The following is an 11,966-nucleotide window of genomic DNA, read 5'->3' on the forward strand; positions in this document are numbered from 1 at the left end:
TTTTCGCCTATTCAGTATCACAATATCCCAACAATGCAATATATGGTTGGCACCCATTCAAAACTAAAGTATGACAAGACGCATAGCCAATTGAAAATGTACTTTTTATGAAAAATCTTATGCTTTGTCAGTACCAATATATATATATATATATATATATATATATATATATATATATACACAACTGCATATTGTGTAAATGCATTAAAGTACGCAATCATGCAACAATAATAAAGTATCTATATAATATCTTACAAATTGTACAAAGTTAATCATGAACTAAATGTAATCCTACTAATATAAATACAAAACTTGTATAAAATGTTCGAATTAGAATTTTGGTAAAGTGAAATAAATTCTCTATAAAACTAAAAAAAATATTTTTGCACTGTATCATATATTCCATTGACTCAGAACTCAAAGACTATAATTGCCGAATCACGTACTTTAATCTTTAATTTATATATAATATTTATAAATTATATTCTATTCATATGCTCTATTTTCTTGCCCAGTAGAACTCTTAGATCCCTTCCTAGGCCGATGGCTCAATGGAATATCACCATGGCTGAGTCGAGGATGTTGACCTGTCCTTTCATCAAATTCTTCAGGTGTCAAATCTAAATCTTCATCTTCTGTTGGAGGCGGTATCACATATTTGTAGTTCATTGCCAGAAGAACAAACAGACCCATATCAACTATCATGAGGGCGGCGAATAGGAAGAATTCTGACGACTGTGGAAAAAAATTATATAAGTATTGATTTATATGGTTGCTTCAAATGCTATCATTTATATTTTTACTTGTTTCTCAAATCCTTTAGCCTCTGCCACAATAACCACAATAACATTACCAAAAGCGACAGTCAATAGCCAACATGCCTGTAGAACACTCTTCATACTAACTGGAGACTGACTGAAGGAAAATTCTAAACCCGTAACGGAGAACATGACTTCACCCAAGGTGATTACGACGTATTGTGGAATAAGCCATAGCATGTGAATCGAATTAGGTTCTGCCAATGTGTGCATTTTTGATTTCTAGGAAAAATAGAACAAAAATTAGTACAATATTTCATATGCATTATCTTTTAGCTCATTTTTAATCATTTATAAACTTCCCGAAGGATAAGTTTATATTGGACCACAAAATCGAATTTGCTAAGTTTGTTTTCTCTACGTCTCAATCAAATGAGAACAAATTTGGAAAGTGTGTGTGTGGGTGTGTATGTGAGCCGATTTTTAAACTTTTGTTGACCTTTTTTTTGTTGTTTGTTGAACTTTATTCCCAATTATTATATTAAGTGAAAACTAAAATTTTAATTTCCAAATAAACAGTTGAACATTTTACCTAAATAGCTGAATTTCAATTTTTATTGATTACGTTGCATATGTATTGGAAAATTAATGCAACTTGCCTCAAAGCAAAATATTGCTTCTTACAACCATTTGATAATTTGATTACACTCACATAATTTCCAGTATCATCTTCAGCAATAACAAAAGTAAAGACACCTCCCAAATCCAATTGAATTGGTTCCTTGAATACCTTCTTGTTTTTAATTTTAATATTATATCTCGATGGTGCAACTGTGCCCATATCTGTTGTGCTTGCATTAGAAGTTAATTGAACTGAATCACCATCATCAGCATCGATGACCTGAAATATAACATTTACTTACAATATATTTCACCATTTTCAGCAAACGTGTCTAATTATTTATACTGACTTCAATTTTTGTTGTATCTTGTACAACTGTATTTGACAAAATCCTCACAACGGGATATCCAGTATTTGATTTATCAACTTCATCTTCATAATCTTGAACTCCATGTCGATTGTACAAGAAAGAATTTGCTTTTTCTTCAAATATATCTAATGTGTACGTCTTTCCTTTCTCTTTTTCATCTGGACAATTTGGATTACCACTTGGAAAATCAAATGATATCACTTTTGTTAAAGATTTGTGAACATTGACGTTTTTATCAGTGTATAAATCTAAAGATTTTAATGCAAAATCTGAATTTGAATCGTGGAATTTTAAGTGGAGATCGCAGTCAAAGCCATTGAAGATACGAAGTTGGGCATTGCCTTCGGAAGGTAAAACAGGATATGTTTTCTAAAATAATAAAAGAACAATTTACGTTTAAATTTACTTAGTGCATTAAATATACAGTATACTATTATTCAAAAACTTACCTCAAGTTCTAATTCAATTATACCGGATATCAGAAAAGCAACTCCAGCTAATATTCCGCCCAATGTTAATTTTTGAAGTGGTTTTGAAATTTTACATTTTGCCAATATTGGGTAAATAACGTATTCAAATAATGGAATGAAAGCCAAAATGAGCAGAGGATTTACAACCTGTAAAACAAAGTAATCTTTAAAGCATGGAATATTAACTTACCACATAAATATATAATAATGGTTATTAACATCCCGTAAAGAGTTTGTCTTCGCCTAAAAATCAGATATGCTAATTTTATGCTTTATCAACGTTTCAAATCATTCTGAATTGACACCAAAAATATAAAAAGTATGCATGTAAAAGTTAAATGCTCAAAATTGGCGGCGTCAATTTAAAAAATTTAAAAGCCATTTGATAAAACTCTATAAGGACTCGCGTTAAGTAGTTTTAAGCGCAAATCGGCCAAACCGTTTCTTAATTGGCAGATATGTATGTGTGAAGTGTTTTCCTCAGGTTTATAGATATCAGTTGGTAACCGCGTTCTGGTTTTGGTAAAGATTGGCCAGGCCTTTTCTTTGCGATTAATTGTTAAACAGATATTTTTAAAAAATTCTATAAAATTGCGCATAGTGATGGTATTCGAACTAAGATTCTAATATATTATGGTAAAACTAGATTCTCTCTATAGGTGACAGACCCAAAAGGTTATACAGCTCTAACTTCCTAACCTGCATTTGATCTGGTTTCAAGATGAATCCACCAATTTTTCCGTCCATCCTGGTGGCCTGGAAGGTCCATCTTGATCCTTGTTGATCAAACAATGCCCAAAATACTGGCAAAGGCAGATACAAAACCAAAACTCTCAACAAGGCTTTGATATCTGAAACCATTTGCTCGCCATGCTCTTCTTTAGCATAGTCCAACCAATGCTCACGTTTCTCAGTCTTGCTCAATTTGCTGCGCATTTTAATTGCATTCTAAGTAATAAAAAATATTAATATTAATAAAATAATAATACTTATATAGTGTGTTGTTATATTTATATTTTGAGCAACTTACACCAATACATTTGGAAACTTGTACGACCATGTTTCCTTGAGGTTCTTTGATCACGTACAACCATTTTCCACCAACAAATATAACTAAAAAGCAAATTCAAGAATCAATAAAAAATCAAAATATAGTAATATTAATTACTTAGTATCAATTAAATTCTGCTTACATATGGAAACAACCATCAATACACCAGGAACTCCAAAAGCCAGCGAATAACAATCTTCCTGATCGAAACATTTAACGTCCATTCTCAAAACCGGCGTCAAAAATGTTGAAATCAAAGAACCAGCATTAATAGCAAAGTAGAACAGGGAAAAGAATGTTGCCAATTGAGTTGCTTGTTGAGGAATTTTGAATTGATCACCTCCAAAAGCGGAAACGCACGGCTTTATACCACCTGTTCCAAGAGCTACCAAGAAGAGACCGAGGATTGTCAGCTCTCTGGAAAAGGAATAATGCTGGAGATAAAAAACTGAAGACTTTATTTGCCAATTACTTTGATATTTATAAATTGATTCATGCAAAATGCATTTTCGTGACCAAAAATAAAAAATATTCATATAAAACAAGGTAAATATTTATTTTCTGCTAAGTACACGAAAATCACAAATCTCGAATCGTTCTGACGCCCAAATTTTATGTCTTTACTGAAATGCAATTGACCTAAAATAATTAAGTAAATTCTCCTTAATGATTCAAAATAAAACATAAATAAAATATAATACTTATTATTTTATAAATATTATAACAGTTTATATTTAGAGAAACTATATCGTAAAAACTTTTAATGAAAGTCTTAATTACAAAACTAAAACCAATTTTAATTTTTATTAAGTATTAGATTTCACATATTACCTCGCAGGAAGTCCAAGAGGAGGCATGGCAGTCAAAGACAACAAGATATTTCCTATGGCGTAGATTATGGACACGTAGAATATCGTCCTAGAATTTGAAAGATTATATTATATTAAGTATAATTATTTTATGATGAATAATAGTACTGATACCAACCATAATTATATAAATTTGTTATGATAAATATCATATATATATATATATATATATATATATATATATATATATATATATATATATATATAGTCTTATGTATTAGATAAATATTTTAATGAAAATGGGAATTGTAGTCAGGAAAGCGATTATGTTTATGTTTATTTATCTTATAGCTTGTGTTTGTTTATACATGCTGACAGTTCCAGGATAAACCCTTCCCAGACTATATTCTCGTCATACAGAGTACGAGTGTTAGGAGTCAACCAGTCAGTCTAGTCATCAGCCTTTAAAAAAAAATCGAAAGGCGACGGCACTCATACTATTAGTCAGTTTTAGAGGCAGTCATCTGAAGAGGTCAAAACAACCCCAAAGGGCGACAGCCCTCGGACACCAAAGTGTGCTGTCAGTCTGGTCATCAGCATTTAAAAAAGAATCAAAAGCCGACGGCACTCACACTATTAGTCAGTCTTACGCAGTCATCTAAAGAACTCTAAACGACCCCAAAGGGCAACAGCCCTCGGACACCAAAGTGTACTGTTGTGTGTGCATATGTTCTGCCACAAAAGAAGTAATCCAGCTGAAAGTCAGATGAAAATACTAGGCATGGAATATGGCTGTACCCACAAGTACAGTCTTGTTCCTCAAACCAAAGTTTATCCTGTTTCATTCATATAGCGTTTTATAACTTCGAATCCATGGTTTCAATTGTTAATGTTTAGTTGTGCATTGTTGGACCATGCCAGGAAAACCTGAAGATGAGATCATGTATCGCCATTAATGGATACAAGGTTAACCCAGTTCATTCTATGAACCCCCACAGTTAATTACCAGTAACTTAGATCGCGGTTAAGAAACATTATCGATAGCAGTGATCGCCTCAAATTTGAGACTTACCAGAAAGTCTTGAATAAATAAACTAGTAATAATATTCATTTCAAAATAGTACCTAAATTTTCCTAAAAAGCTGTCAGCCAACATCGCACCAAAGAGCGGGAAGAAATATACGAACATCGTGAAGACATGGTAAATAACCGTTGCGTCGTCCGCCGTGTACCCGAGTTTGTCTCGAAGGTACAGGACCAAGATTGCTGGAAAATTGATATAATATAAAGATTAAAAAAAATTTTATAATATACATAAAATTTATGTAATTACATACAATTGGCTTATCAAAGACATAGGGGCGAATATCGGATGAAATAGAAATATTATGGTAATGCTATGTTACTGGTCTATCTTCGTATATAGTAACAAACTATCAAAAACATAAGTATTTGCTATGCGATCAGGTGTTCTATACATCAAATCTAACCTATAAAACGCACAAACGTCAAATAAGAATTTTATCATAAGTGCATTTTTCTGATGTCTCTTTGATAACATTTACGTGAAGTTTGGTTTCATGTGTAAAATGCCTGATCGTACAGCAGGTACATAGCTTTTTAACAGTTCGTAACACCAAGTCATACGAATATAGATCGGTAAAATAGAATTATCATAACATTTCCATTTAATCGGAGCTCTTTTTTAATTTTTATTAAACTAAAAGAATTATTCGCAATCGTTAAAACGTTTCGAGCAACATACTCGCCCTATTAAGTTTCAATAAGAAAATGATCAAAATATTGCATGAATGAGAAAAAATAAATCTGTAGATATATTAAAATCTATAAACTACATAAAAAAATTATACACAACCATAAATTTGTTTGATGATTTTGTTACTTTATTATATTTTTTACTTACTTCGCATTCCATAGTAAGAAAATCTTTCACAGAACTCATTACTGACAATAAAACCTATCGACTTTGGATATGGCAGGGGCTGAAAAAAAAGAAAAACTAGTTTATCTATATTTTCCAGTAAAAATGGACATTGCTGCTGCATGATATCAGGTTGCTAGAGCAACCACCTCCACACGTCGCAGCGCGTTAAACCATTATGCAGTGGAACACCTATATATATATATATATATATATATATATATATATATATATATATATATATAGATGTAATGTATATGTTATATACATTAGCGAATGATGTTATGAATTGTTGTGCGCCTCTTCTTTCGAAAAAGCGGGGCTTTCCAAAAATTCTCCCACAACGAAGAGAAAAACTATTTTTTCATCTTAGCTGCCCGTACGTTTCTATTGGCCATCAATTTTTCTCTGACCAAATGACAAAAGGACGAGCCGCCTTTGACCTCTCCTTGTTGAGAGAGTGTAATTACCTGATAAGCAATTGGCGACAGGTCCAATATTAGCATAAACATATGCTTAAGCTGATAGTAAATTTCTTAAATATAATATGATTCATATTGAGGCCTCGTCCTTATTCAAGACGAAGCCTTCCAAAAATTGTTTTTGAAGTTAGTGAGAGATAATTTGCACTTGGATGTTGTGTACGACGGAAAATCTCAAATATATGTACATGCGAGCAATACTCTGCGGCGTGTGCTAGAATACGAATACGAATTCTCTCGTATTTCGTTTTCTCAAAAACGGCTGGACCAATTTCAGAAATTTAAAAGCCATTCGATGAAATTCGATAAGAACTAGAAATGATTATTTTTGCCCATCGATCGGACGAGCCTTTATTATACTTGCCAGAAGTAAATTGTATGAAATAGGCAGAATGAAATAGTTTATAGAAAATTAAACATGCCATCAGTCCAAATAATAGTCCAGACGAGAAGTAAAATTTTATACTAACAAAGAAACTACTAAAAATGACTTAAAACTTATAAAACTAAATTAATTAGAGTAGAGAAGTTTTCTAAACGTTAAATAACTTTCAAATTTTTATTTAAAAAATATTCTTTTATGGAACTTCGAATTTCACCCTTCAGGTTTGCAGGTTTATCATATATTGTAATTTACAACCAGCCATCAAAATTTTTCCGAAGAATATTGAATTTTCAACTAATCATAAATAATGTGAACGTGCACTTGTCAACGTTATCAACAATGTTTTTGTCGTTTATTATTATTATTAATATATTATTATTGGTTTGTAAATATTGATAACGGTGTTATTTCATCGATAAAACGAACGACCGACGTCGATAACGCAGTTATAAAATGTGTCGAGTTATTATATTATTTTTTGAAAATGTTATTTGTGATATTTATTGCCTAGAATAATGTTTTTTCTAATCTGGAAACGTTATATCCAGAGAAAACGTCAACCAGCAAGAAGAAACGCGGCGTAAACTATATTGGTTTTTGAATACAAGATCTACAATTCAAACCAATATATTTTTTGGAAAGGTCACAAAATAAAAATCTTAAAAAAATATTAGAGGCACGCAAGTATATCCCAAATACTTGATGGCTGATCCATAAAGCTCCAATATATAATATATACGGTTACAGAAGTAATCAGAAGACTTGCATTCAAGTACAAGACACGACTGGAAAACAAGCAGTAGTGGCATCGGTATTAACTTAGAAATTTTTTCCGGCATCGGAACTTTGACTGGTAATAGCCCTTATCCGGTATTCAAAAAAAATCCATCAGTATTAAAGAAATTGTAATAATTAATCAATCACATTAAAGATAGGACACTCATTTGGTTGGCAATTTATAAAAAAAAACTTGTCGAAATTCAATGGTTTAAAAATATTAGGTTGTCAAATATCTCCCTTCCGCTTTTTTGCTATTGGTTTATAAGCAATTATATAGCAAAAAAGCGGAAGGGAGATATTTGACAACCTAATATAATACTTACATTAGAGAAATTTCTGATTCACAGTCAACGAATAAATTCAAAAAAGCTTAAGGTCCAAAACCAAAATTGGCGGACATCCGAACCAATAATATATTTTTTCCTAATTTTTGAATAGCAATAAGAAATGTGCCAGAAATATATTGATCATGATTTTTTCTTATAGATCTTTACGTTTCACAGGTTCTTGATCATTTTGGCATACCTTAGAAAAAATTGATGTATGTGTGTGTGCGTGTGCGTGTATGTGTGTGTGCGGATACAAAATTTTGTCGGCGATTTTGTAAACATGGATCAACTGATTTGACTAATTCTAAAAACATTCGATTCCTACTGATAAGTAGACGTGCAGATTAGTTTTTGGCAAAGGCAGGTCTAACCGTTTCGGAGATAACGGCGTCTGATTTTAATTTAAAAAAAACATTTTACTTGTATTGACAAAATGAACAATTTTTATAAAGGCAGGTCCAACGTCTCTGGAGATCCAATGCAAAAAGTAAAAAATAATGACATTTGGCGGTCAAAAATGAACATTAGACATATTTACATCGAATTATGAGATATTTTATAAAAATTATAATAATAAGTACAGAATGGGTAAATTTATATGAGTCCGCACCAATGTTTACGCGCTAGACGACTACGCGGCGCTTACGCGCTTTGATATTTCGACTTCAAATGAGCTATGCAGCGCGATTGCTTACAAAAATGTTCAAAATTTTCAAAATAAATCAAAATACAAAAAAATAGTATAAAAAAGTCGAATTTTTCAAAAAAGCCATTTGTCAGAGCTATTAATATTTATTTTAGTAAATAAATATAAAAATATGATATGTAAATATAAATTTCCCTGACATGTTAAAAAAAATGTGTTAAATTATTCAAGTTATTTTTATAAACAAATACAGCAAAACCTGTCAAGACGATTTCCAAGGAACAGGCTTGAATGGGCATAATATACGGAAAATACTGTCAAGCACAATCGTCTTAACAGGGTTTTGTTGTAATTATTAATTATCTCTTTATATAATAATCTATTTTTACCTTTCTTTTTTTTGGCGGTGCTTTCACCGGTAATTCCGTTACTGGAGATCCCATGTTTGTTGTTTTTTATTTAAAAAAATACTGTTAACAATTACCACATTTATTTAAATAACATTTTAACACTTTTTTGTTTGCACTTTAAATTGATCTTGTGCTTTATTGTTCGTACATTCTAAAATTTGTCACACATGAAATTACACTTTTTATGTCTGGGATAATAATAAGATAAATGATTAACACGTATATATATATATATATATATATATATATATATATATATATATATATATATATTATATATACATATGCATACATATATGTATATATATAAACACATGTGCGTACTTTTAATATTCAATATCAACAATTTGTTTTTCAGTTTTAAAATATTTTTAATTTGTTTATCTTATTATGCAGTATGATCTCAAATTCTTTCTCATTGGAATAGTCGTCTCAGATTGTCATGGACAGTCTCAAAATGTCGTAGACATTTTCAGATCGTCGTAGGCATTTTCAGATCGTCGTAGGCAGTCTCAGATCCTCGTAGATTATCTGAGAATGGCGTATAATGTCTCAGATTGTCTGAGAATGTCTCAGATTGTGTGAGAATGTCTCAGATTGTGTGAGAATGTCTCAGATTGTCGTAGACAGTCTCGGATTGTCGTAGACAGTCTCAGATTGTCGTAGACAGTCTCAGATTGTCGTAGACAGCCTCAGATTGTCGTGGACAGCCTGAGATTGTCGTGGACAGCCTGAGATTGCCGTAGACAGTCCCAGATTGCCGTAGACACTCTCAGATCCTCGTAGCGACTCTCAGATCCTCGTAGACACTCTCAGATCCTCGTAGACACTCTCAGATCCTTGTGGATAGTCTCAGATTGTCGTAGACAGTCTCAGATCGTCGTAGACAGACTCAGATCATCGTAGACAGTCCGAGATTGTCGTAGACGGTCTCAGATTGTCCTAGACAGCCTGAGATTGTCATAGACAGTCTGAAAATATCGTAGACCATCTAGAAATATCGTAGTTTGTCTAGAAATGTCGTACGTTGTCTGAAAAATTGGTTCTAACTGGAAACACCATTGACACAGTTTTTGCAAGAAATATTGAAATAATAGAATCCTAACAATTCAAATTTAATAAAGCTGGTTTAAAAGAAACAATACGAGTTTTGCTACGAATCTATTCCTATCCAGTCACATTTTTATTTCCACATGGTTAAGACTGTTACAGTTTTGATCAACAAAATAAACTGAAAACAGCAAAAAAAATAAGAAAAAAAATCACATCAAGAAGTTTCACTTCATAGTTTTACTTTTTAACATTAAGTTAATTCTTCTCTATTTTATTTTTATATCCAAAATGAAGTAAATAGTTAGATGGCCCTTGGTCTAAGGTCTTACATTAGATATCTATATATTTTTATATAAATAGTTGAAACAAAAATCGAAACAAAATTATTCTTTGCATAATAGTGCAAACTTTCTAATATACATATTTCATTTTCAAACCCTAAAAAATTTGACATAATGCCATACATCACTAGTTTGATCTGAACTGGACTCAGACAATCCGTCATCAGCAAATCATTCAATAAAGTGAATGTTTGTTGGTAAATTTTTGAATGTGAATGTTTTTGGTAAATTTTTAGAACAAACCTCATGATCATAGCTGTAAGATATGAAGTCAAATTTCTCATACGGTTTGAAGGTCAAATTATCATCCCAAGCAAACCTTATCTTATTGTTAGACTAAACTGAGCCCTGAATATTTGACACAATGTCATACACCACTAGTTTGACAAACCGTCAATCAGGAAATGATTCAATTAAGTATTGAGAGTATTTCTGGTAAATTTTTAGAACAAACCTCATAAATATAGCTTTAAGAGATCAAGTCAAGTTCCGCATACAGTTGATGGTCTAATTGTAAGAGTCATCCCAAGCAAGACTTATCTTATCGTAAGACTAAACTGAGCCCACGGCATGCAAGTATATATAAACCAATTATGGCCTCAAATTTAAACGAATCTTTTCCTTCACTGCTTATAAAAGTCAATAAAAAAAGTCAGTCATCGCGTCAATGTGTATTGTTCGAGATCCAATCACATTTCTGTTTTCTCATTAAGATGCATCGCGCCGTTTTCGTCGGAGAGCTCAGTCGACAGCTCATCGACCTATTTTCGTTGGAGGAGAATTATTATTATCATCACGTAATTGTTTACGACTATTCGAAAGTCCATTTTTTATATAATAAATAAAGAAACTGGTCGTGCACGGCATTGTGTCTCAATACGAATCAATGGATTTGTAAACAAATGTAGGAAAACAATATTAGTTTGTTTTTGAACAGCAACTTAAAGAGTCTTATGAATTGTTCCAGAAGACAACGGTTGGTCAACTTATATTTGATTTATTACTAGAATCTCCCTAACTCTAAGGATTTAATTCGGCGCATCAATACCATTGAAGGGTCATTTTCACTTGAAACTATATATTAGTGGATCGATTCTGTAAGTCCAGTCATTTAAGCTTAAATTAGGTAAGAATCTTGGAATTCGAGATACCTAGCTGTTAGTCTCTGTAAATACTTGTATATTGACTCCCAAAAAGTTATCTCAAAACCTGCAAATGGTAGAATGTCAAAACCATATGTAGGTTTTGAGACAACTTTTAGGATATCATTATACAAGTATTTACAGACTTACAACTGGGTATCTCGAATTCCGAGGTAAACTTACTATAATGACTGGACTACTGCCGTATAACAGACCAATGTTATGGCAAGGCTATGTTATGAAGAACTTTTCATACAAAATTGTTCTAAATATTGACAAAAGCATTGTGGTTGCTGTGCAGTCAAGCGCTTTTCTCAAGTTATCAGATAGAAAATCTAACCTAGAAACCGCATAGATGCCAAAATAAACCATCTTA

The 11,966-nt window shown here is 31.9% G+C and overlaps 1 protein-coding gene across 1 annotated transcript in view; it reads right to left on the minus strand.

Annotated features, from left to right (window-relative positions):
• Positions 1-219: 219 nt before the first annotated feature.
• LOC113374575 (peptide transporter family 1-like) overlaps positions 220-11,966 on the minus strand; it is a 20,685-nt gene continuing 8,938 nt past the window's right edge. The window contains exons 2-13 of the mRNA XM_026614557.1: positions 9,034-9,242; positions 6,005-6,083; positions 5,205-5,346; positions 4,103-4,189; positions 3,414-3,688; positions 3,251-3,333; positions 2,920-3,168; positions 2,200-2,367; positions 1,730-2,119; positions 1,471-1,659; positions 804-1,040; positions 220-735 (exon numbers count right to left, since the gene is read on the minus strand). Of these exons, the coding sequence (XP_026470342.1) occupies positions 487-735; positions 804-1,040; positions 1,471-1,659; positions 1,730-2,119; positions 2,200-2,367; positions 2,920-3,168; positions 3,251-3,333; positions 3,414-3,688; positions 4,103-4,189; positions 5,205-5,346; positions 6,005-6,083; positions 9,034-9,087 (2,202 nt within the window). The 5' untranslated portion in view covers positions 9,088-9,242 and the 3' untranslated portion in view covers positions 220-486. The remainder of the gene's footprint in view (positions 736-803; positions 1,041-1,470; positions 1,660-1,729; positions 2,120-2,199; positions 2,368-2,919; positions 3,169-3,250; positions 3,334-3,413; positions 3,689-4,102; positions 4,190-5,204; positions 5,347-6,004; positions 6,084-9,033; positions 9,243-11,966) is intronic.

The sequence above is a fragment of the Ctenocephalides felis genome, unplaced genomic scaffold (assembly GCF_003426905.1).
Source record: "Ctenocephalides felis isolate EL2017-DRISC unplaced genomic scaffold, ASM342690v1 CF-g0.4_SCAFFOLD_01886, whole genome shotgun sequence".
Lineage (NCBI taxonomy): Eukaryota > Metazoa > Arthropoda > Insecta > Siphonaptera > Pulicidae > Ctenocephalides > Ctenocephalides felis.